Source organism: Penaeus monodon, chromosome 10 (assembly GCF_015228065.2).
Source record: "Penaeus monodon isolate SGIC_2016 chromosome 10, NSTDA_Pmon_1, whole genome shotgun sequence".
NCBI lineage: Eukaryota > Metazoa > Arthropoda > Malacostraca > Decapoda > Penaeidae > Penaeus > Penaeus monodon.
In genome coordinates, this window is record NC_051395.1 from 42,339,126 (window position 1) to 42,366,248 (window position 27,123).

The 27,123-nt window shown below is 40.0% G+C and overlaps 2 protein-coding genes across 2 annotated transcripts in view; both read right to left on the reverse strand.

Annotated features, from left to right (window-relative positions):
• Positions 1 to 27,123, reverse strand: part of LOC119578050 (leucine-rich repeat protein soc-2 homolog) — a 95,728-nt gene that overhangs the window by 28,347 nt on the left and 40,258 nt on the right. The gene's annotated exons all lie outside the window — the stretch shown is intronic.
• LOC119577643 (collagen alpha-1(I) chain-like) lies at positions 18,428 to 23,282 on the reverse strand. Its single transcript, XM_037925208.1, has 8 exons — positions 23,235 to 23,282; positions 21,543 to 23,008; positions 20,814 to 21,224; positions 20,387 to 20,490; positions 20,013 to 20,227; positions 19,501 to 19,783; positions 18,937 to 19,171; positions 18,428 to 18,746 (listed from the first exon to the last, which is right to left on the reverse strand). The coding sequence occupies exons 1-8, from the start codon at positions 23,280 to 23,282 to the stop codon at positions 18,428 to 18,430; spliced, it is 3,081 nt and encodes a 1,026-aa protein (XP_037781136.1).

Consider the following 27,123-nt stretch of genomic DNA (forward strand, 5'->3'; position numbering starts at 1 on the left):
AATAATAAATATGATAATCATGATGACAAAAATAATGCTAATAAAAAGAAATGTTATGATAATACAAATAATTACATTCATAATAAATAAAATAATTATAATTATAACAAAAATAACATAAACAATAACAAATACAACTACAACAGCCATTCCTATGATGATAAATATGATAACAATAGTGATAACAATAACAACAACAATAATAATAATAATAATAATAATGATAATAATAATAACAACAATAACAGTAATAGTAATAATAGTAATAATAATGATGATGATCATCATCATCATAATAATAATAAATATAACAATAACAAGCACAACAACAATAAAACGAAAGCAATAATATTAACAATAACAATAACAAAAACAGTGGTGATGATGATGATGATGACAATAATAATAATAATAATAATAATAATAATAATAATAATAATAATAATAATAATAACAATAACGACAAAACAAGAACAAAATCAACAATACTAATAACAATATCAATTATTATTATTATTACTAATAGACTAATATCGATAACGACAACAATAACAATGACAATAATAATAACAACAATGCTAGTATCAACATTATCACTACTATTAACAATTATATTTTCACAAATCTTAATAATTATAAAGAAAACAATGACAATTGATGACACTAACAAATATGACATAACCATATATAATAATGACATAAATGATAAAAATTACCAGAATGATAAAACAATTAAAATTATAAAAACAACTATTACAAATATTATGTAATGATAAAAATAATGATGACAATAAACATTATGATGATGAAAATAATGGTAATATAAATAACAAAAATAAAAATGATAGTGGCAATAATGACAAGGAAATTAATATTAACACAAATACTAGGAAAAAATAAGAATAATGGAAAATAATGGAAATGGAAATGGGAAGTAATAATGATGATAAAATACCAGATATCTCTAGCTATGAATATAATTGCAAAATGAAAATCAGCTGCAGAATGGGACAGCTACCTGATTAACGTAATCAATGAATGAAAAAATATTACATGATTTCATTAATGCAAATACTGAAACATGAATAGGTATATATCATGATTTTTGTACCACATCAAGAAAGATTATATAAATATTTTTGCACATTTCTATACCAAATATACACTCCATGCCTTCAATAACTGAATATTAAGAAAGCTTTTAAATCATGAAATTTCACTTCTGTAAGGCAATTTATTCTCTAAATACACTGTTAATTAGCCACGTCTAATTTTTTTTTCAACCAATTTTTCTTTTTTTCAGTAGGTTGGGACACATGGTAATATCACATAAACCTCCTCCTTCTGATGCCTTGTGTGGTTCGGGTCATGCACACAGACAGGTTCTCAGTACCGAGTGCCTCACACAGCTTACAATGTGTCAGGATGATGCACTCCTTTAACTTCTGCCCCTACGGGGTTCAGTGAGCACCCTCTGATAAATATTCGGGGGGGAGGTGGGGATTAAATTTGACGGGTAGGTAGCCCCCCAGAGTTTTTTTGCAGTCCACAGGATTTATTCAAAAAAAAAAAACAGCCGGGCAGGGAAAGGCGGGTCACTCCACACACCCAGTAACAGCTTCAGCACAGCTTTTTTTTAGTTCTTGGGCCCCAAACAAATCATGCAGTCACTTTCCTTGGGGAGAAAAATCAAGTGCAAGTAAACACTGCACCCACGAACCCCGCTCACATCACTGACCCCTTTTTTCCCACACCCCATAGTCAGTCACATTTCGGGGAACCCAATCCCCCTGCACCCAACCCAAATCATGAAAATGTTGGGTTTTTTGGGGAAACTTTTTCACTCCCACCAACACACAAAATAAATTGGTTACAAATGCTTTTCTGTAAAGTAAACATAATAAAAAAAAAGAACTATTTTCCCCCAAATGGGCTTTCAACATTGGGTTTTGACAGTCCCGAAAGGGGGGGGGAATGGAAAGTATCGGGAAATAGGCGGGACAAGACTGGCTGGCCCAATAAAAAAAATTTAAAATATAAAAAATTTTAATATTAATAAATTTTCATAAAATAAAACACAAACGAACTTGCAGCCTTTAAAACCTTTGCATGTCGCTCAGAAATGACAAATACAGTCTTTCCTTTGGGTTAAAGGGCCTGTAAAAACAGTTTAGGGCCCTTTTAATTGTCCGGGGAAAAAAAAAAACACTTTAATTTTTGTCCGGGCCCCCACCCACACGAAATCTTTCAGCAAAGGGTATCATTTCCCTTTGAAATTTTTGGATGCTTTTACCCAATAGTTTTCATTGCCATTTTTACGGGTTTTTCCCAAGGTATATTTATGCTTAATTTTTGTTCCCCCCTTTCCCCAAAAAACACATTTGCTCTTATAACAAAATTCCTCCAACCTTTCCATTTTCAGTGGGAGCATCCCCACACTAGGGGGCCCCCGCTCGACTCAGTATAGCCACTTTATCCACTTTGCATTTCCATTGCCCGGAGCGAGAGTGATAAACGGGGACGATCCACCTGAAGAAAGGCCCCCACAGAGCCGGGGCAAATCGCGGGAAAAGACAAACCACAGGGGTGGGATGGTCCACCTGCCCTCGGGGGGGAGAACACCCACCTGCCGTTTACTGAGCCTCCACCGGCCAAACCCCCTCCATACAGCTCCCCCTAAAACCCTTGGGGATTTCCACTGGGGGGAAAGGCGGGGTTCTTCCCTCGGGGGCCCGCTCCCTCCTCCCCCTCCTCCACCTGCGGCGTGTGAACATCCACGGAACCCTCGTCTCCCCAAAAGCGATGCATCTCCAAACAAAAGGGGTTTTTTAAAGATGTCTAGTTTCATTTTTAAACCAATTTTTTTGCCCTCGCCCTTCCTCATAATGCAGATTGGGTTTTTAAAATCATTTCGGGTACCCCGGGGTGTCTGGGGTTTGGGGAAAACAGGGGCCCCGGCCCAGCGGGGGCTTTTTTTTAGCGGCAAAATAAAACGAAAAAAGGGGGGTTCTCCTTCGCATGGGTCCGTCCCAGAAAAGTTTTGCCTGCGCGCGGGAGCGCAGGAACGCCCCTGCCGGCATGGAGGAACTCGCCCTCCCCTCCCCCCTCGCCCTCGAGCCACCCCCCCTAAAGGGGGTGCGGGGGCCCCGGGGACAAGAGGTTTCCCTGCCACTGACTCAAAGTGTTTTGATTTGGGGGGCCCCGGGGGAATGCAAAAGCCCCCGAGGGTTTTCCCCCTCCGTTTTCCCCCTTTCCCTGCCTGCGGTTTCAAACCCTTGGACAAAAATCCTAAAAGTAGTGAAAAGGGTCTTCTAAAAATTTAAACTACTACGGGGTTTCCCAAATACAACAGGCCGAAAAACGGGCTCGTGATGACCCCCTCCCGGTTGTGCTCACCCCGCTCTGACAAGCAGTTAGAGTAAAACACTCATAGCCTGTCCCCGATTCGCCTAAAGAAACCCTCTGTTGTGCCTCAAAAAAGGGGAAAAAGCTTTTCAATGCTCAGGACATTTTTTTCCGAGTTTTCTTTCGCACCCTAATGTTTTTGTCAAACTTTCAGAAGGTTCTTTAAACTGGTGATTATTTTCTTTCCTTGCATATCTTTTTTTTCCAATCCCCGTCTTACAGCATCGTCTATTTATCTAATACTTTTAAATCTATTTATCCCTCGCCTATTTTTTTTTCAAATTTATCCTTCGCTCTTATCGGGCGGTCATTTCCATTCCCTATAAAAACTATGTATTTCCCATGATATATTTTATATAATAAATATATATATATTTATATATTTGTATGAATTATATATAATATATAATTATATATATATAACTTACTTATATAATTATATATTATATATACTTATATAAAATATATATATATATAATATATATATTTATTTATATATATATATATACACAACAAATATAAAATATATGGTAAACATATAAAATGCATACCCCCACACACCACACCCCCACCACCACACACCCCCCCCACCCACACAAAACAAAAACACACAAAACACACACACCACCACACACACACACACAACACACACAAAACCCCACACCACACACACATACACACCACACCCACCCCCCCACAACACCACAACACAACACCCACCACACACACACACCACAACACACACACACACACACACTTATATAATATATAAAATATATATATAATAATAATATTATTATATATATATATATATATATATAAAAATTTATATTTATTTTATATATATATGTATGTATATATAAAATTTATTATATTTTAAAAATATTTTATATATATTATATATATATATATAATATATAAATAAATAAAAAAAATTTAATATGGGTATGTTTATATATATATATAATATATATATATTTTAAAATTTTATATAATATATAATATTTTATGAGTGCCCCTTACACCACACAAACACACACACACAAAACCACACCCCCAAACACCCCACACAAACAAAACACACAACACACACACAACACACAAAAACACACCACAAACAAAACCCCACCAAAAACCAAACCAAAACACACCAAAACGCGCGTGTGGGTATACATAAAACTAATGTACAGTATAAAATATTTTTTTCATTTATACTAAATATATTTTTTAACCCAATTTTCTGTCAAATTAATGTTTAAATTATTACGCACCTACCTATTATATTTTATCTATCTATCTATCATCTACCCTTATATATATATAAAATTAATATAAATATATGTTTTTTGTTTTTGTATGTTTAAAATTTACATGTAGGGCATATGTGGCCCCCGAAAAAAAGATTATGATTGTCAGTGGGGGGTGGGGGGGACTGTTTCCTTTGCGTACCCAACTTGCTTGGGTTTTATTCGGTAGCCCCCCAAACCGTTGATTAATACATCGATTATAAAAATCCCGTCCCATGCGGGTGATATACCCTTTAAATAACATTACATTTTTAGATTATAGATAAAGAATTTTTCAACAAATTTTGGGAACTTTCCCGCTTTGCGGGAACAGTCAGAATTCAGCCCCCCCCCCCCCCGGTTTTTGATTCCAAAAAGGTAGGGTTTTTGGAGGGGCACGGGAGGCCCCCCTTTCGAATTTGCTTCATTTTCTTAAAAAATACTTTATGCTCAGCGTAAGAGCTTTCTGTTTCAAGTTATACATTAGCGGGGGTTTAGCGATCTCTTTATCTCCCAAAATCGACATAGGAAGAGCCGAATCCCTTAAAGGGCCAACAACCACTCGCACAAAAATTTTTTTGGGAAGGTAGCCTTAGGGCCTTGATGCGGACCAGTTTTGGCCCCAGTGGTTCTCGGGATTGTGACAAAAAAAGTAGTTTTTATACCATACAGGCCTCTTCGATCCCCAGGTTACAGTGAAAAACGAAAAAAATAAAAATTTTCCCCAGCTGCTGAAAAAATGTAAACATACCTGGGTACAATATATATATGAATATGAATTCCCACACACACACACACACACCACACACACACACACACACACACACACACCCAAAACACACCCACACACACAAACACCCCACAAACATATACACGCACACACAAAACATATACACGCACAAAACCACAACCCACACACACACACACACCCACAACACACACACACAAACCCCAAAAAACACCCCAAAACACACACACACACATACAAACCCCATATAAAAATATATATATTATATATATATATATATAATATATAATTAATAAAATATGGGTATGTATGTAGGTATGTATGGAGGTATTTTAATATAATGTTTAAATTTTTAAAAAGGGAACCCACATACACATACGAAATACAAACACACACAACACACACACACAACACACCACACCCACACACCACCCACACACACACAAACACACAAACCACACCCAAAACATACCCCGGGCGCGCGCGGGGTTGGGTGTGTTTGTTTGTATGTGTATAAAGTTATGTAAAATATTTTCTATTTTTATATATTATATAATATATATTTTTTAATAAAATATGAAAGTACATACACACAAAACAAACACACACACACACCCCCACGCGCGGGGCCCCGCGCCGCGCCCCTATATAGATAGATAGATAGAAGATATAAACATATAGTATCATATTTTGATATATATATATTATATTAAACTACATATTAAAATATATATATAAATATATATTTTATTTTTTAACCCGGCATGCGGATGAAAAACATTTTTTATTTTTTGTTAATTTTTGGAATTAATTTTAGTCGCTTTGTTAAACCTTCAATTTTGAAATGAAAAACATTCTTAGAGCATGATGATGTTTTTTAAACCAGCCAAAAAATGCAAGGAAATATCGTTTATACGGGAAAATGTAAAAATTTAGCGAGGTAGGGAAAAAAATTTAAAAACAGACAAAAAAAATTTGTTTAAAAAAACATGAGAATGCAGTATAAAAACTTTTCGGTTATTAGGAAAATGCTAAAAAACAATTTTTTACATTTCCCTAAAAGCTTTTTACAAAATTTTCCCAAAAATTTTGGACCAATAGAAAATTAAAAAAAAAGGGTATTTGAAAAAGAATACATGACTATGAATACATACAACAAAATATACGTAAAAATTTTAATTATAATAAAATAAAATATAAAAATATATAATATATAAATTAGTATATATATATAATAAAAATTATATATAATATATATAATATATAATAATAAGGGGGTACACACACACACCCCAAAACACACACACACACCCACACAAACACCACACACACACACACAAACCCCCAAACACACCCACACACACACACACACACAAAACACACACACACACCCCATATATTATAAATATTATTAATATATATATATTTAAAAATATATATATATATTTTATATCTAATTATATAAAATTATATATATATATATGTGTGTGTTTTGTGTGTGTGGGGTTTTTGTGCCCTTATATATATTATATAATATATATATATATATATATTATATATATATATATATTTATAAAATATATTAAAATATATATATATGCTGTGTGTGTTTTTTGTGTTGTTGTGTGGGGTGTGGGGTTGTGTGGGTGTGTGTGTGGGGTGCGGTGATTCCTAGCCCAAAGTCAATTTTTAAAGGAAGGGTCTGTGGGGCTGCCGAATGTCAATACAAAAAACACGTATATATTTTTGTTTTTGTTTTTTATATATAATATAAAAACCTTTTATATATTATATATATATATATATTTTATATAAAATTATATATAAAATTTTGGGGTGTGTGTGTTTATACATAAAAACAAAAATACATGTGGTGTGTGTGTGGGGTTATAAAATATTTTATAATATATATATATATATATATATATTTATATTTTTATATATGTGTGTGGGGGTGTGGGTTTTGGGGTTGTGGGGGGTGGGGGTTTTGTTTTTGGGGTGTGTGTGGTGGTTTTGTTGTGTGTGTGTGTTTTGGTGTGGGTGTGTTTCCCTGGCCCAAGTTTTTAGGAGTGATGTGTGGGATGTGATGGAAATTACTGGGTTGGGTTTAAAGCACACCCAAGTTCTCATCTGCGAATGCAATTTGATTTTAAGGCTCGGGGTTAAATTTTCATTGGGCCCGGCCCTTGTACCTTAAAACCCTAGGGAAAAAGTGGAGGGGGGACGGTTCCCCCAAACCTAAAACGGGTTTTGTGACGGTGCCAAAATGATCGTTATGGCAGACTTTTTGGGACAGCCCAATTGTTCTCTCTATAGAGCCACTTTTGGCATCCAGTAGCCCCAAAAGGGATAGGGGTTTGGCCGAGGGAGTAGGAACAAAGTTGGTGGGTTTTTCAAAACCCCCGTGTCATGGGGGCCCCCCTTTTCCTGGCAGAGCGGGCCCAAAAGGGTTTCCCAGGTATAAGCTCTTTGCACTTTTGGGGGCTTTTGGCTGCTGTGCCCCTTTTTGGTTTTTCCCTTAGGGTTTTTTGGGGCCCACCTCATTGCTGTGTATTGTTTACAGATACCTCATTGGCCCTTTGGAAAACGATTTGGCACTTGAAGCAGGGAAAGTATTTCAGGCCATAAGTAACAAGGGGGGGGGAACCCCATTTTCCCCAAAACCCCGGGATGCGATTGGAGCTCTCTTCAGGATCACCAAGTTTGAAAGGGGAAACTCCGTTTTTGTAAAACCCGGAAAAAGCACCACGACCGGGGCGGTGATGTGATACCCCTACGTGTACAGGGACGGGGAAAGAACCTTTTTAAAACTCCCCTGTTCAGGAGTCACTGGTGCGATACTCAATTTTTAAGCTCTTTTTTTCTTACAAGAACAGGTACTTGGGTCTTAGAAAAAAACCCAGCCCTTTACCCGGGGAAACCTGGTTTTCCAACCCCTCTGCCCATTTGGAAAAACATTTGTCTAATTTTTCGGGGTTTTATATAGCATGGGGGAACTGTGGAAAAAATACCAAAGGGGAACTAGTTTCCCCCTCATTTGTTTTCCTGCCTGGTAAATTTAAGATCAGCAAATAAAAAATTTGGTAAGGGGAGCGGCGTTGGAGGTCTAGCTTGTTTTTTTCTTGGCACCCCCCCAAACCACCACAGAGCCCGACAAGAGGAAACGGGGAAGACCTCAGTTTTTCTAACAACTAAAGGGGGGGGTGAGAGGCTACCAAAATCACTAACTAAAATAGCGGCGTCCAGGGAACCTGACTTTTAACCCTCTGAAAGGAGGCAGTTGATGCCCCAAATGGGGCCAATATCAGGCCAAAAAATTTTTGTGGAACCGGGAAAAAAGGGAAGTGTGTTCCCTAGCTCCCGAAGCATATTCTTGTATGGCACCTCAACCTAAAGGACCCCGTCCCCAAGGGCCCACAGCAAAAACATGGGAAAGTAAAACCCCCCTAGGGAGAGGCTAGGGGGATGCAAACCCCACCTACAGGATCAGGATCTAAATGGGAAACCCTTTTTTGGTCATCCGCCCTTAGTGAATCAAAAAGAGGCCCCCTTTAAAACAGGAAGAAAAGGGGGGTTTCCCCAAAGGGTTGTTTTAGCTGGAGAGGGGGGCCCAAGTCCCACCCTTTCCAAACCCCAGTTTTTATTAGGGAAGGTTTTCCCCGTGTTCCCCCTAGGTTACAGTGGAATTTTTGCCCAACCCCTCAGTTTTTTTTTGGGTGACAAAAAACTAATTTAAAGTAAAGGACCCGGGGGCGGGAAAAAAAATGGAAAGGCAAACCCCAAAATTTTGGGGAGTACTTAATCTGTTTAAAATAAAATAAAATGGTTTTTTTAAAGAAATTTTAAAAGATAATGTTTATAAAGTCATAAATTTTCCCAAATCACATATTAAGAGAAGCACAAAAGTTTTTTTAAAAAAAATAAAATGAAATTTGACTAATCGAAGTACCCCCATTCCAGGGTGAGATGCCTTTTTTTTTTTTTTTTCCCCGATGGACACCCAAATGGGTTTGCCCCACAATATGTTTTTTTGGGTACAAATGGGCCCGCCCCCAAAAGCTTTCAAAACAAAACACACACACACCACACCACACACACCCCAAACACACAAACCCCACACACACACCCCACACCCACAACACCCAAAAACACACGCACACGAACCGCACACACACACACACCCCACACACCCCAAAACACACAAAAGCGGGACATATATGTATATTTTTAATATATATATATATATAATATATATAATAAATAAAATATATTTATTAGTATTATGTTTGTGTGTGTGGTGTGTTGTTTGTGTGTTGGGTGGGGAGTCTGCGGGGATGTAGGATGTGTATATATAAAAATACCCCAAAATTTTTATATTATTTATATAATATATATATATATATTATATTATAATATATAATAAAATAAAAAATTTTTTGGGGGGGGGGTGTGTGTTGGGGGTGTGGTGGTGGTGTGTGGGGTTGGGGTGTGTGTGTGGGTTGTTTTGTGTGTTTGTGTCTATATATATATAATTATATTAAAATAATATATTTTATATAATATAATATAAAATATAATATATGTTGTGTGGGGGTTGTGTGTTGTGTGTGTGGGTGTGGTGTGTGTGTGTGTTTTTGTGGGGTTTGTGTCAAATATATAAAAATAATATTAAAATATGTATATTATATATATAATTATATATATATTTTGGGCTATATATCTCGACAAAGGTGTTTTTGTGTATGTATCTTTTCCCCCTTTACTCACTCCCCACACCCTTTGATACCACAAAAGCAGGGAGTTTTTCCCTTACTTGGGGGGAACCAGGGAATTCTTTAAATGGATTTGGACTAGGGTGGGGTCAAAATTTTTCTATTGAATTTAGTGAAATGTTTTCCCAATTCGGGGGGGTTGTTTAAATTCTCTACAAAAAAACTGTATAAAAATTTACCCTGATGCAAATTTACCCTGATTTTTCATTATGTTGTGTATTTCCCAGGTTTTTTTGATGTGTCGCCCTAGTATAAGGACTTTCGTTTGGGAAGGCAGGAATAAGGGTTGTTCTTTTTGCGAAAACAGAGGTATCGCCAGTTTAAATTTTTTATTTTCCGAAACTATATTATTTAGGGGAAACATACGGGGGTAAAACTGGATCGAACCCCAATTATATTTTTTTCCCAAGTTGAAGCGATATGGCTAAAAAGACTGACGAATGAAATCATTTTTATATATTATCTTATATTTTTGGGGAAGAACATGAAAGAATCAAAAAAGATAGAGATTATCTCTGAACTGTGCCACCACCCCCCACGCACAGGGGATTATACCCTTTCAAGGACTCAGGATAGAATGGGGAAAGACAAAGGCTGCAAACAAAACCCCAAAAATAAAGACAGTATTCTTTTCCTCCATCGGGAAATTTGAAAATAAGCCATAGTATAGAGATCTGAAAACAGCCGGCTTTTAAACCCCATGGGAAACCTTGTTTATAGGTTTTTTATACAGGCACTTTATGGGCGGGCACCTTTTATGAAAATCAGGCCCCATTTGTTTTATCAGGATATAAATGCAGATCCGATTTTATGGTTTCTTGTTTTCTACATTTGCGCCGGGGATTACCAGTATTTTTTAAATGTGTTTTTATCGCGTTCCCTGTGTTTTTTTGGAACCTGTATCCCATTTTTAAATGTGCAAACACACCCCCAAAACACACACACACAACACATACACACACACATACACACAAACACAAACACACACACACACCCCACACACACACCCCACACACACACACACAAACACACAAAAAAAAACACACACAAACAACACAAACACCACACAAACAAAATTTTAATATTTTATACTATATATATATATATAAATATATTAATATATTATACATTAAAAAATTTACATATATAGGTGTGGTTATGTACTTTCTCCCTCTTCTTCTCTCTCTCTCTTCTTTTCTTCTTTTTTCTTCTTCTCTCTCTCTATCTCTCTCTCCCCCTCCCCTTTTCTCTCTATTTTATTATATATATAAAATATATATTAATATAAAATTATATATATATCATTTTAATACTTTGGAATATATATATAAATATATATATATATATATAAATATATAAAAATATATAAAAATAAAATAATATATTTTATATGTGTGTGTTGTTTGTTGTAGTGTTTTGGTGTGTGTGTTGTAATATATGTATACACACAAAACACATACACAAACCATATTTTATATATATATATTTTATATATATAATATATATATTTTATATATAAATATAAAATTTTATACATAATAATACAATATATATATATATAATTTTTATATAATAATATATATTATATATATATTTGTGTGTGTGTGTGTTGGGGTGTGTGTGTTGGTGGGGGTGTTTTGGTGTGGTGGTGTGATGTGTAGTGTGTTGTGTGTGTTTGGTGTGGGGGGTTTTGGGGTGTGTGTGTGGGTGTGGGGGTTGTGTGTGTGTGTGTTTTGGGGTGGTGTGTGGGGTTTTTGGGGTTTTATTTTTTTGGGGTGTAATTATACCCTAATATATAATATTTATATTTTATATATATTATATTAAAATAAAACATATTATAGGTAAAATATTAATAAAATAAATAATAACTATAATTTTAACATACACACACCCACACACACCCCACACACAAACACACACACACCCCACAAACACACCCCAAAATTATATTATATAAAAATTATATATATAGATAATATATATAGATAATATATAGAATAAAATAATAAATATCATATATATAAAATTTTAAAATAATATATATATATTATAATAAAAATAATAAAAAAAATATTTTATATATATATAAAATATATAATTACACACAAACATATGTAAAAATACATATTATATACTTACATAATATCCAATATTTTTTATATGGGGTATGGATATATGTATATATATATTTATATTAATATATATTTATATAAATATTTATATATTACAATATAAATATTATTTAAATAAATATATATATTTTATTATATATAGTTTTTAATATATAATATAATACCTACATATGTATAAAACATATTTTATTAAAATAATAATACTATATGAAATATATATGTTTTGGTATATATTTATATATTTTTACAAAAATATATAAAGGGAAAAATAAAATTAAATAGATATATATATTATAATTATATATTATATATATATAAAAACCCTTTTATAGGCTTTAGGGCATACATCCTTTTTTATATATATATATAATTAAATATAAATAAAAATATATTTTAAAATTATAAATAATAATATATATATATATATCATAAATATGTTATATGGGTGTGTGTGGGTGTGGGTTGGGGTTTGTGTGGGGTGTGTGTTTGTGGTGGGTTGTGTGTGTGTGTGTGTGGGGGTGGGGTGTGTGTTTGTGTGTTTGTATATATGTATGTATATGTGATATTTTAATAAATTTTATATATATATATATTTAAAATATATTTTATATGTTGTGTGTGTGTGTTTGTGTTGTGTGTGTGGGTGTGTGTGGGGTGTTGTTTTGTGTGTGTTTTGTGGGTGTGTGTGTGTTTGTGTGTGGGGGTTTTTTGTGTGTTGTGGGCTTGTGCTTGTGTTTGCAGAAAGCAATTTTGGTTTATATATGTGGTGTGTGTGGATATATAATATATATATTTAATATATTATATATTTTTTATATATTTATATAATACACCCCACGCACCCCATACATACATACTTTACCCCCCCCACCCCACACAACACACACACAAAAACCCACACACACCCACACACAACACACACACACACACACACACACACACACAAAAAACCACCCCTCCACACACCACCAAACACAACTTTATATATATAATATATTTATAATATATATTTATAATATATATATTTTATATATGTATTATATATTATATAAAATAAAATATATATTTTAAAATATATATTATTTATATACCCCTATGGGGTGTGTGTGGGGGTGTGTGTATATAAACATTATTTTCCCATTTTTAACATAAAATTTTAATGAGTTATATATATGTATGATACATTGTATAAAATATATATAATTATATATATATTTAAAATATAAAATTTATATATTAATATATTTATATTAAAATGAATTAATAATATATATATATATATATTTTATATATATAAAAATTTTATAAACATATTTTAATATTAGGGTGTTTTGTGGGGTGTGTGTGTTGTGTGGGTGTGTGGTTGTCTTGTGTGTGTGTGTGTGTGTGGGGGTTTTGGTTTTTGTGGTGTGTGTGTGGGGAAGGTGTTTGTGTGTTATATATAAAAACATAAATCCCATACATAACATACAACACACACCCACACACAAACACACATATAAAAAAAAAAAATAATATCTAATATAAAAATATATTTTAATATATATATATATATAATAAAAAATAAAAATTGTTTTAAAAAACTTTATTTTATATACAACATAAATCCTTTAATGATATAAATTTTGTTGTATTTTGTATAATATTTTTTATATATATATATATAAAACATTTTAATATATATATATAAAATATATTTTATATAAAATATATATATATAAAATTATATAAAGGCATATATGCATACATCCTTATATATTATATATTATATATTTTTATATATATATATATAAAATATAAAAATATATATATATATAAAAATTTTTGGGTGGTGGGTGGGATGGTTGGTGTTTTGGTGTTTTGTGTTTTTTTGTGGTTGTGTTTTGTGTGTGTTGTTGGTGTGGGTGGTGTGTAGTTTTTGTGTGGGTGTGTGTGTGTGTGTGGGGTAATTGTGTGTGGTTTGTGTTGGATGTGTTGTTTGGGGGGTTTGTTTTTGTGTTGTAATATGTATATATATATATATATTTTATATATATTTTTAATTTATAAAATATATATATATTAATATAATATTTTATTATATATATAATATATTTTATATAATATATATTATAAAAATGAGTGTGTGTTTTTTTTGTGTGTTTTTGGTGGTTTTTTTTGTGTGGGGGAAAGGTGGTGTGTTTTTGTGTGTGTGTGTGTGGGGTTTTTGGGTGGGGTGTGTTTTTGTTTGTCTGGTATGTGTATGGATGTGTATGTATTTTTATAATACTTAATATAATAATTATATATATATATATAATATATTATATATATATAATAAAATTTTATGCTATTTTTTGTGTGTGTGTGTGGTTTTGTGTGTGGGGTGTTTGTGTGGGTGTGGGGTGGGTGTTTTGGGTTGTTTTTGTTTTGTGTGTGTGTTACATATATAGGTAGGGAATTTTAATATATATATATATATATTAATATATATAATATACCCACAACAACACACACACACCCAAAACACACATACACAAACACACACAACAACAAAAAACACACACACACACATAACACACACACCCCAAACACAACACAAAAACCAAAAAACCAAAAAACAAACAAACACCCCAACACACAAAAAAACAAACAAAAAAAAACCCCTATTAAAATTATATATATATATAATATATATAATATTTATAAAATTTTATATATGTGTGTGGTTGTGTGTGTGTGTGTGTGTGTGGGGTGTGTGTGTTAGGGGTGTTTTTGGGGGTGTGTGGGGTTTTGTGTGTGGGTGTGTGTGTGTGTGTGTGTTTTAGTGTCAGTGTTTGTTTGTGGGGGGGTGGGTGTGGGGTGTGGGGGTTTGGTGTGTGTGGTGGGGGGTTTTCGTTGTGTGTGTGTGTGTGGGGTTTGGTGTGTTGGGTGTGTTGGTGTGTGGGTGTGTTTTGTTTGGTGGGGGGGGTTGTGTGTGTGTGTGTGTGTGTGTGTGTTTTTGTGAATAAAACCCCTGTGGACGTACCCCCCTCCCCCAATTTTTAAAAATTTGTCTGTCTTGCCTTTTTTTTCCCAGTTCTAAAAATTTGTTTTTTCGTCACGCCATTTTCTTTGGGTTTGGGTTTTGGCCTCTTTATGTTATCTCTGCCCATTTCTGTTACTTTCCCTTTGTTCATTTTTAGAAAATTGGTTGTAACCTTTTTTCAGATCCAATGGGTTTTTAAAATTTAATGGCCAAGGAGCCTCTTAGTATGCAAATGTGGTCTCCCAAAGGCACCCACCCCCAGCTGATACGTCATTTTTAATTTCCCTTTCACTAGAGCGCATGGGGTTCCCCTAGTAAATAAAACTTGCCCAAAACTACCTCTGCTTTTTCACTTTGTACATTTTCAAAAATAAACTTACTTTTGAACATTATTAATTGTTTTTTTTTTTTCATCCGACCCCCCGACTTTCAGCCCTTTCTCTATTAGATCGTTTTTTTAATTGTTTGCATTTCATTTGCAGATTCTTTGAAGGGGAATGTGTTTTATGGGCCTAAAAATGAGGGGCCCTACAAGAGTATGGTAGATGGCGAGTTTTAAGAGAAAAGGTAGACATCCAAAATGTTTGACTCCTTTCATGGGGGTTAAAAGTTAAGGGGTTCCCAAAAAGCATAAGGGTCTTGTGGAAGGGGAAAGGGGCAAACCCCCCCCTGGAATGTCTTTGGGAAAAAAAGAGACAAATTTAAAAAGGTTTAAAACAATGGACCTAAATTGAGTTTCAACCTTTGGAAGTCTTGTGGGGGTAAGAAGAGATGAAAAATTCAGTTACGGCAAAAGCTCATGAAATAAACCATATGTATATGTGTTTGAAAATACGTTTTGTTTCAAAACATGGTTTAAAGGGTTTTATTTAAAAAATGTAGAATTATCAAAAATTTATTTAAAGGATAGCCGGGTTTTCAATGTATGTGTGGTGTGTGTCTATCTATCTATCTATTTTAAACTATCTATTATCTATCATCAATTTCCTATAGATATAGAATTATTAGATAATTAGTAATAACCAAAATATTGTTTTATATATACAGGGATAAATATAAAATATTATTTTAAAATAAATAGATATATATATATATAAAATATATAATATAATATATACACCCCACACCCCACACACAACACCCAAACCCCACACCCACCAAAACATAAAAATAATATAATATATATATATTTAAAATATATATAATATAAAATATATATATCATTACACACACACATAAAAACCAAAACCCACACAACACACACACCCCACCAACATAAAACAGGGTAAATAAAATATACATAACCTTTTTTTATATAAAACCCCTATATCTATCAATCTATATATACACACCCCAAAACATCCCTACCTACATACATCAACATATAAAATATAATATATATTATATAAAAATATATATATATATATATATATATATATATTATATAAAATATAATATACATTATATATATATATAATATATAAATACTACATTATAAAATTATATAAACCATATAAAATTATATATAGATATATATATTATATATAATTTTAATATATATATTATATATATATATATTATTTTAAGAAAATATATATAATATACACAAAGTTTTTCCGGTAAATCCTTTGGGGCCTTCTTTGGCTGGAACTCTTGCATTTCTGTTTTTCAGCTGGTAGTCCTCGTACAGCCCCCCCTGTACGATTTTAGCTCCCCCGGGCAGCTCCCCTTCGGTTGACACTCCTTTGACGGGTCCTCTTCAGCTGACAGCTCCCCGATGGATCCTCTTCAAACTGACAGCTCCTCCGACAGATCCCCTTTTGGTGACAAACTCCCTTTACGGATCCTCCCCGGGCCCGACAGCTCCCCAACGGATTTCCCCTTCGGCTGGCGTTTTCTCACGGGTCCCTTTTTGGCTGACAGTTTTTCCGACGGTCCCCTTCAGGGTGACAGTTTCCCCCGGGAAAATCCTCCTTTTGGGTGGGGCAGCCCTCTGACGGATCCTCCCGGCTGACAAACCCCCGACGGATCCTCTTTGCGGGCAGCTCCTCCGACAGATCCCCTTCGGTGACAGCCCCCTCTGACGGGGTTCCCCCTTTTAGCTGGGAACAGCTCCCCCCGACGGGGTCCTCTTTAGCTGGGCCCGTCCCTCCCACGGATCCCCTTTTAGAGACAGCTTCCCCCGACAGATCCTCTTCGGTGAAGCGCCTCTGACGGATTTCCCCCTCGGCTGACAGTCCTCCAAAGAATCCCCTTCGGCCGGCAGTTCTTCTCAGGATCCTTTTCGGCTGACAGCTCCACCGAAAGGATCCTCTTTGCGACAAACTTCCCCCGACAGATCCTCTCGGCCCGACAGCCCTCCCACGGAAACCTCTTCAGTGAAAGTCCCTTTACGGATTCCCCCTTTTAAAATGACAGCTCCCCGGAACCCGGGTCCCCTTTAAACTACAGCTCCTCCCACAGATCCCCCTTCGGCTGACAGGGTCCTTGAAGGATTTCCCTTCGGCTGGGAGTTCTTCTCCCGGGTCCTTTTCGGCTTGCTTCCCTTTAAAAGAAAACCCCCTTTTACCTGGGACTTCTTGGGGCTGCTCCTCTTGACCCGGAAATTCCCCCGCCGTTTTTCCCCCTTAGTTCCGGGAAACTCCTCCGGGCGTGCCCCCTTTTTGTGACAGCTCTTTCCCACAGTTCCTTTTGGGTGACCCGCTTTCCCACGGTTCCCCATTTTGGATGCCATTCCTTTGGATTGCTCCTCTGCGGCTTTCCAGCTCCTCCGACGTTCCCCCTCGGCTGCCAGCCCCGCCGGGTGGATCCTCCCCGGCTGACACTTCCTCGAAAAGGGGGGTCCCTTTGGCTGCCAGTTTCCCCCAAAGGTTTTCCCCTTCATCGCCAAAAACTTCCCCCGACAGATTCTCCCCAAACTGGAAACCTTCCGGAAAGATTTTCCCTTTTGGCGGAAACCCCCCTCGCAGGGCTCCAGTTTGGGCTAGCAGCTCCCCGCATGGTTCCCATTAGGTTTACATCTCCTCCGACCCCCCATACTTTTTTGGCTGACAGGCCCCCTCCGGGCCCTTCTCTTATGCTGACAAAACCCCCAGACGGATCCTTTCAGCTACAGCCCCCTCCGACAGATCCCTTCGGCTGACAGCTCCTTGCGGGTCCTCCTGGGACAGCCCTCCAACGGTCCCCTTCGGTGGCGGGGGTTTTCTCACGGTTTCCCTTTTTGGGACAGGGTTTTTCCCAAGGTCCTCTTCAAACTGAAAGCTCCTCCCACAGATCCCCTTCGGTGACAGCTCCCCTGACGGATCCTCCTCGGTGACACCCTCCCACGGAACTCCCCTTTTGCGACAGCCCCCGACAGATCCTCTTTTGGCTGACAGCTCCTCTGAGGATCCCCTTCAGGAAACTCCCCCGACGGATCCTCTTTAGCTGACAGCTCCTCCCAAGGATCCTCTTCAGCTACAGCTCCTCCGACAGTCCTCTTCGGCTGACAGTCCTCGAAGGATTCCCCCCCCCCGGCCCGGGGCAGCTCCCAACGAATCCTCTTTGGGGGGCAAGGGTTTTCCACGGATCCTTTTTGGCTGACAGCCCTCCGACGGACCTCTTCAGCTGACAAACTCCCGAAGATCCCCTTTTGGCTGACAGCTCCTTTGACGGTCTCTTCAGCTGCGTCCTTTTAGGATCCCCTTCAGCTGACAGCTCCCCCCGGGATCCTTTCAGCTGACAGCCCCCTCCCAAAGACCCCCTTTTTGGGGTGACAGCTCCTTGAAGGAACCTCTTAGGCTGGCCCGTTTTCCACGGATCCTTTTTGGCTGCAGCTCCTTTTTAAAAGAATTCCCCCTTTACCCGGCAGGGTTTTGGGAACGTCCTTGAATTTGGGAGTTCCCTGCCGTCTCCTCTTTATTGGGAGCTCCTCCGACGTTTCCTTTTTTGGGTGACAGCTCTTCCGGGCAGTTTTTTGGCGACGCTTTTCCGGGGGTTCCCATTTGGATGGCCATTCCCTTTGGATTGCTCCCTGCGGCTGCCAGTCCTACGACGTTCCTCCCCGGCGCCAAACCCGCCCAGGTCCCCCCCGGCTGAACTTTTCCCCGAACGGGTTTTCCCCGGCCCGGCCCGCTCCTCAATGGGTTTCCCCTTTATCTTTCCAAACCCTCCGACAAATTCTCCACAGTGGCAGCTTTTTCCGACGATTCCCCTTCGGTGAACCTCCTCGCATGACCCCTACCCCTGGGGTAAACGCTCCAGCAGGTTCCCCTTTGGTTTACATCTCCTTCGACCGTTTCTCTTTGGTGAAGTCCTCCGGGCCCTTTTCTTATGTGACAGCTCCCCAGAGGCTCCTCTTCGGCGACAGTTCCCCAGACCCGGTTTTCCCCTTCGGCTGATTTCCTCCTAAAAAGATCCTCTTCGGGTGACAGCCAATCAAAAGTGCTCCCCTTTGGTGGCAGGGTTTTTCCCCTTTAAGGTCCCCTTTTTTTTATCTAGCGGGTCCTTGGACTGCCGTTTTTCGGCCCGGGAACTCCCGGTGGGTCCCCTTTTTTCTGACAGCTCCTTGAACTGTTCCTCTTCAGGGTGACAGCTCCTTTTACAGTTCCTCTTTAGGGAAAGCCCTTTGAAGGGCCCCCTTTAGTGACAGCCCTTGACAGTTCCCCTTCCCGGTTTTACAGTCCTTCGACAGTTTTCCCCTTTTGAAGACAGCTCCTCAAACTGTTTCCCCTTGAATGACAGCTCCTGAAAATGTTCCTTTAAACTGACGCCCTTTGACAGTTTCCCTTTGGCCCGACAGGTCCCCCAAAAATGCCCCCTCTTCGGCTGGAAAACACTACGACGTTCCTCTTGGCTGGCAGTTCCTCCAATGGCTCCTCTTCGGCTGACAGCTCCTGAATGGGTCCTCACGGCTTACAGCCTTGGATTTCTCCTCCTCGGCTGGCCGTTCATTCGACGGCTCCCATTTTGGGTGAAGTTCCCCTTTAAAATATTTTCATCAGCTGTCAGCTTCCGGAAAAAGCTCCCCTTCCAAACTGGCAGCCCCCTCCCACGGGCTTCTTTTTCTGGCAAGGGCCCCCAAACTATCCTCCCCCGGGGGAAATTCCTTTTTGTCCTAGACTGTCCTTTTTCAGTGGCAGCCCCTTTAATTTCCCCCCTATTTGGCGGCAGGGCCCTTTTTAAAAGCTCTTGGAAAATGTTCCCCTTTTTGGGTGAAGTCCCGGGACTGTTTTCTTTTAAATGACAGTCTTTTTTATGGGGTCTGTTTAGCTCCCCGAAATTACTCCTCTTTTACTGGCAGCCCCTTTTTGATGTTGTTCAGCTTGGGATTTTTCCCTGGACCCGGGGGCCCCCTCTTGGGGGGGGACAGCTCCTCGAACTGCTCCCCTTCAGCTGCGCTCCCCCAAAGGGATTTTTCGCTCCTCCCAAATTTCCCCATCTTTTGGGGCAGATTTTTCGAATTTCTCCTCTTTAGCTGACAGGCCTCGGGTGGTTACGTTTTGTGGCAGTCCCCAGACTGTCCTTCTTGGATATAGCTCCTCGAATGCTCTCTTCGACGACAGCTCCTCTGACGGGCCCCCTTCGACTGGTAGCTCATGAAATGCCCCCTTTTCGGGTGGCAGCCCTCTGATTGCTCTCTTTTGGGTGGGCAGCTCCCCGAACTCCCCCTCTTCGGCTGGGAAACTCCTCTGATTGCCCTCTTGGGACAGTCCCCTGAATGGCCCCCTTTTGGGTGGCCCGCTCCCCCTGACTGCTCTTTGCCTGGCAGGTCCCTGACGCTCCCCTTTTGGGTGACAGCCCTCGAAAAGCCCTTTTTCGGCTGGCAAAATCCCTTTGACAGTTCTTTTTTGGCAGTCCTCCCAAAGGTCCTCTGTGGTGGGAGTTTTTGGGCTGGGTTAAAACCAGGGACAGTCCTCAGACTGCTTTTTGGCTGGTAGCGCCCCTTTAATGGCTATTTTCGACTGATAGCCCCCTCGGGTGTTTTGCTTTGGGGATGTTTTCCCCGTCGGGTCCCTCGGTGGCCCGCTCCTACGACGGCTCCTCTTAAACTGGCAGCTCCTTGAATGCCTTTTTTTTGGCTGAAAATTTTTCGAATGCTTCCCCCTTTGGTGGGAGCTTCTGGGGAAATGCTCCTCATCCGTTTTTTAGTTCCCCGAATGCCCCCCTTTTTGGCTGATAAGTCCTTTTGAGCTTTTCGGCAGACCAAACCCCCTCTGCCCCCTCCTCTTGGCCCCTTTGGCTGAAGCTCCCCGGATTTCTCCTCTTCGGGGTGGGCAACCCCCAGACTGTCCTTTCGGATGGCAGCTCCTTCGGCTGGCAGCTCCTCCGAATGCTTCTCTTGGGGTGAAAAATTCTCGAACTGCCCTCAAACAGTTTTTTAAACTCCCCTGTGGGTCCTTTTCGGCTGATAAGCTCCTTTTGATGCCCCCTTTGGTGACAAACTCCTCGGATGCTCTTTTTCGGTGGCAGCTCCTCTGGGCGCTCTTCAGCTGGGGGCCCTCTGAAAAGCTCCTCTGGCGGCCCGCTCCTTGACTGCTCCTCTTCGGTTTGGTGTCCTTGATGCCCCCTTTTGGGGTGACAAACCCTCCGGGTGCTCCTCTTCGGCTGGGGCTCCCTGCTGTCCTCTTCGGCTTGGCAGCTCCTTTTGACTGCTCCTCTTGGCTGGCAAACTCCTTTTGAAATGTCCTCTTTGGCTGGGCCGCTCCTTGACTGCCCCCTCTTGGCCCGGCAGCTCCCCTGAAAGGGTCTTCAGCTGGGAGTTTCCCCTTGGGCTGCTTCCCCCTTTTAGTGGCAGCTCCCCTGAGCTTCCCCCTTTGGCTGGGCAGCTCCTCTGACTGCTCCCTTCGGCTGGGCCCGCTCCTTGACGGCCCCCTATTCGGTGACAGTCTCTTCTGTGGGCCCGCTCCTTTTTGACTGCTCCCTTTTTGGGTGGGCAGCTCCCTCTGACTGGTCCTCCTTCGGCCCAAGAGCTCCTCTGGGCGCCCTCTTCGGCCGGAAACTCCTTGACTGCCCCCTCTTCGGTGGGAGTCCTTGAGCCCCTTCTTCGGCTTTACAGCCCCTAAATGCCCTCTTCGGCTAAAAGCTCCCTTTAAGGGTCCCTTTTGGCCGGGAGCTCCTCGGGCTGTCCCTTTTTGGGGACAGCTTTTTTTCTGCTGGCCCGCTCCCCGGATGTCCCATTTGGCTGGGGAGCTCCCTTCTGTGGGGAGCCCCCTTGAAAATGCTCTCTTTTTGGGTGGGAAACCCCTTTCGAAATGGGGAGCTCCCCTGATTTGGCCCCCTTTCCCGCTGGGAGTCCTCGTACTTTCCTCCGGCTGACAGTCCTCTTCGGGTGGCAGCCTCTGATGTCCTCTTAAACTGACGCTCCTCTGACTGCCCCCCCTTTGGGTTGGGAGTCCTCCAAAATGGCTCCCCCTTTGGGCTGGGGAGCTTCCCCGGAAAGCCCCCTTGGCTGGGAAAACCCTTCCGACTGGGGTCCCCTTCGGCCTGGGCAGCTCCCTTTTGATGCTCCCCCTTCGACTGGCAGCGCCTCTGACTGCTCCTCCCCGGGGGCACTCCCTGACGCTCCCCTTCGAATGGGCAGTCCTCTTCAACTGGCGTCCTCTGAATGTCCTCCCTTTTGCTGACAGCTCCTCTGACTTTTCTCCCCTTCGACTGGGAAATCCCTTTAATCCCCTCTTTGGGACAGCCCTTGTACAATACCCCTTTGGTTTTCAGCTCCCCAGGGTGCTCCCAGTCGGCTTTTTAAACTCCTTTCCAAAAAACTCCTCTTTGGGCGGCAAATCCTTTTTTAAAATGCTCCGCCTTGGGGGATAGCTCCTTGAAACTGTTTCCCCTCGGCTTTCAGCTCCTCTAAAATCCTCTTTAGCTGCAGCTCCCCAGATGCCCCCCTTTTTGGCTGACAGTCCTTTTGCAGCTCCGCCTCGGTGAAAGTTCTTCAGTTCGGGTCATGCCGGTGATAAGGTCAGTCCTCAGGGGGGGGGTTGGGCCCGACACGCAACCCCCACACCAAACTTTAAAACCCAAAAAGTAGTGTGTCTCCTTTAAATGTGTTGGAGGGAAAGTAAAGTTGGGTACCATTAGTTCCCCAAAAAGTTTTTTTATAGTCTGGTAGCAGGGGGCGTTTCATCCTCTTGGTTCGAACAGGGGCTCCTGAAAAAATTTGGTCGGGCAGCCCTTGGGGTTTTTGGGTTTAAAAAGGGTAAGTGACGCACATGGCATTTTTTTCCCCATATTTTGTGCATTTTGTTTTATAAAGGTTAAAGTGGTCAAAAAAAACAGAATATCATTCATTAGTTAAAATATTTAATTTGTTTCTCCGTTTTTAGAAATTTTTTTGTTTCAGCTTTCTACAAAAAAAAACCGTTTGTGATTATTTTTAAACATCAATATATTTTAAATTTTTTTCAGTTTCCCGGGGGAATGCCCGCCGGGGCCCCCTGCAGATCCCGTCAAACTCCGGAAAAGCGTCAGCAAGTACCAGGCACCCCCCGTTTGCCAAAAAAGGCACCTTTCCCGCCCGGGCGCCCCCTAGGTCCGAAAAAAGATTACAAGGACTGTGGGCGAGCCATTTGGGGGCCCAGGCGGGACATGGACGAGAAAACTGCGAGGGGGTGGGGCGAGTTCGCTGCCGAGTTAGACCCGGGGCAAGGAATAGAGGAAATCTAGACGAATTTCCCAAAATCAAGGAAAGGGCAAGTGCAAGATCTTCGAGGACAGTGGACGTCGAGGGCGAAAGGATTTCACCAAAGACCCGGAAGAAGTGTACGACAAGGGCCGGGGCAGCCACGACGAGGGGGCCCCGGACACGCATTGGAAAAATGAGACGAGTGCCCAAACAGGGGCAAAGGCAAAGGTTTAGGGACCTCTTTAGGCCCAATCTTAAAGGGGCCTGAGGGCGAGGCCCCCGAGTAAGTGGCCCAGCCAAAATGTGAATACAAAGAAAGATTTTTTTTTAAGCCATTTTACCAAAAGACCCCCGTGGGGTGTTTGTCACGTGGGCTCTAAAGGCCCTTTTGGGGAACCCTCAAGCCAGCGATGCGTTTGATGACGATTATACACCCATTGACCCCACCCGTTCCGTCCAGCACTTGACGTGATAAAGTCAAATCCAGCCTTCACCCCTCAGGGGGGCTCGTCGGCCGGGGCACCGATCCCCCAACAGGGTTACCCTAAAAAATTTGCTCGGGTTTTCCCCTTTACTGTGTTTTAAAAAATTCAATAATAAAGAGTCCAAACCGTCATAATACTATGACTCCCCCGTAAACCAGTACAGGGTTCATAGGGCTTTACAAATGCTCCTTTGACAATTGTAGGGGTGTGTGGGGGAGCTCTCTGACTGCCCACTCTTTGGCTGACAGCTCCTAGAACGCCCCCCCCTTGGGTTTAGCTTCTCTGAATGGTTTCCCGTTTGGGAATAGCTTCTTGGGCCCGCTCCTTAGGCTGGGCAGCCCCCCATTTGGTGATAGCTCCCTCTGACGCTCCTCCTCGGTGCAGCTCCTTTCGGTTTTGGGAGGGTCCCTTTTAAACTCCTGGAACTGATCTCTTCGGCTGGCAGTTCCCTTTGATGGCTTCTTTCGGTGATGTCCCTCGAAGTGCGCTCTTCGGCTTTTTAAAGGGCCCCTTTACTGCTAATTTTCCCGGTGACAGCTCCTCCCCCGACCCTCTTTAGTTGCTTCCGACGGGTTGTGTGTGTGTGTGTGTGTGGGGAGTTTTTGCGGTTTTGGGGTGTGCAGGGCGTGTGTGTGTGGGGTGTGTTGTGTATATGTGTTTTTTTATTTTATTATAGATGTTGAAAATAGGTATATAGGGGATATATAATATATATATATTTTAATAATATTTATAATATAAAATATATATATTTGTTTTTGGGGTGTTGGGGTGTGGGGTGTGTAAACAAACGTGTAACCATACACCCCAAAAAAAAAATTATTTTTGTGTGTGTGTGGTGGTTGTGTGCGAATTTTACATATATACATTTTCCTTTTTTGTTTGGGGAATTAAAAAATTTGGTTTTGAAAATTATTTTTCTTTTTTTTTCCGGATAGTTGTTTTCTCCGGCAACAAACATTTCATAGCACCCAAACTTTTCCCTTTTTTTCAAACACCCCCCTGAAACTGCCCGGGGCGGGGGGGGGTGATTCCCCGTTGCGGGGTGATTTGGAAAACCCTTTTCCTGGGTTTCCTGGAAAAAATTTACACGAGCAGAAAGTTCTTGCTTTATAGTATGAGAGCTAAATTTTTAGCACTTTTGGGGTTTTAATTTGGGCCCGTGTTTTTCAAAAAGGGTTCACCCCCCAGGGGGAGCTATGTGTTTTTTTCTTTTCTTAAAAAATTTGGGGGGCATTTTTTTGGGACACGGTTTCGCCCTTTTTTTTAAAATTTGGGCGCGGATTTTTAAGCAAAAAGAGGATTTCAGTTGAAAAACCAAAGAGAAACTTCGCTGGCTGCCTTTCCCCGGGGATGTTTAAAAACCATCAATACAGAATTTTTAAACATTCGCCTTGAAATGGGTTTTGTGCTATATTTCCCTCCCCCCAAAGTTTTTATATCCCCGCAGTTTTGCCATGGGTTTGGTTTTATATAATTTCTTCATTACAGATAATTTTCGTTTTTGTTTTTTGAAAAAGGGGAGCAGCCTTTTATTTGATAAGTAAAGCTGAGAAGCGATGAACTAAAAAAATATGATTTAGGGAATTTGGGCAAGGCGGGGGGGTTTTGGGGGGGTTTGTTGCCCCCCCCAGAACTTGTCACAGATTTGGTATTGCTGAAAAAATTTACGAAATTTTGGGGGAAAAAAACGGGGAGAAAAACCCCCCCGTCGCCGTTCGCCCTTTAAAACTTTCTGTGGGATCTAAGTACTTGGAATAAAAAGGGGAAATTTTTAAACACAGCTTTAGATTAGGAAACAAATAACTTTGGAAAAAGGAAAAAAGCTAGGGTTTGTCATCTAATTCACTTAAGTTTTAAATGCATTTAAAAAAGCTAGGGGATTTGTATTAAACCTTTGGTATTAATTAGTATTTAAACCTTTTTAAAGGGACGCCAACGGCGGGGGGAAAAGTCTTTTTTTTTAAAATTTGTAGCATGGAATATGGGTTTTTTTTATATTTTCACCAAAATTTTCAGCAGCCCCCTCTCTTTTTTTTTCTCTTCTTTTTTCCCCCATATGGTTTTTATTCTCTTGTTCCCTCCCCACCTCTCTCTCTTTCTCTCTTCTCTTTTCTCTCTCTCCCCTCTCCCCTTTTCTCTCTTCCTTTTCTCTCCCCCTATATATAATATAAAAATTATATAAAAATTTATATATAATATTAAAATATTATAAGATAAATAATTTTTTTAAAAATGTTTCATGATAAATTTTTTTTTATACAAACAACACCTTCTTCTGAAATTTTTTATCTCTTCCCCCTCGCTCCCCCTCCCTTTCCCCCTTTTTCGTCTCTCTCTTCCCCCTCTCTCTCGCTTTTCTCCCTTTACCTTTTTCCCTTCTCTCTCCCCCTCTCTCTCTCTCTCTCTCTCTCCTTTTCTTTTCTCTCTTCTCCCTTTTCTTTTTTCTCTCTTTTATTCTCTTTCTCTCTCCACCTTCCCCTCTCTTTACTCTCTCTCAAACTCTCTCCCTCCCTCTCTCTCCCTTTCCCCCTCCCTCCACTTTATCCTCTCTCTCTCTCTCTTCTCTCTCTCTTTCTTCCTTTCTTTTCTCCCTTTTTCTCTATCTCTCTCTCTCCCCTCTCCCTTTTTCTCTCCCTCTCTGTCTGTCTTGCCTTTTGTTTTGTCTCCCCTCCCTCTC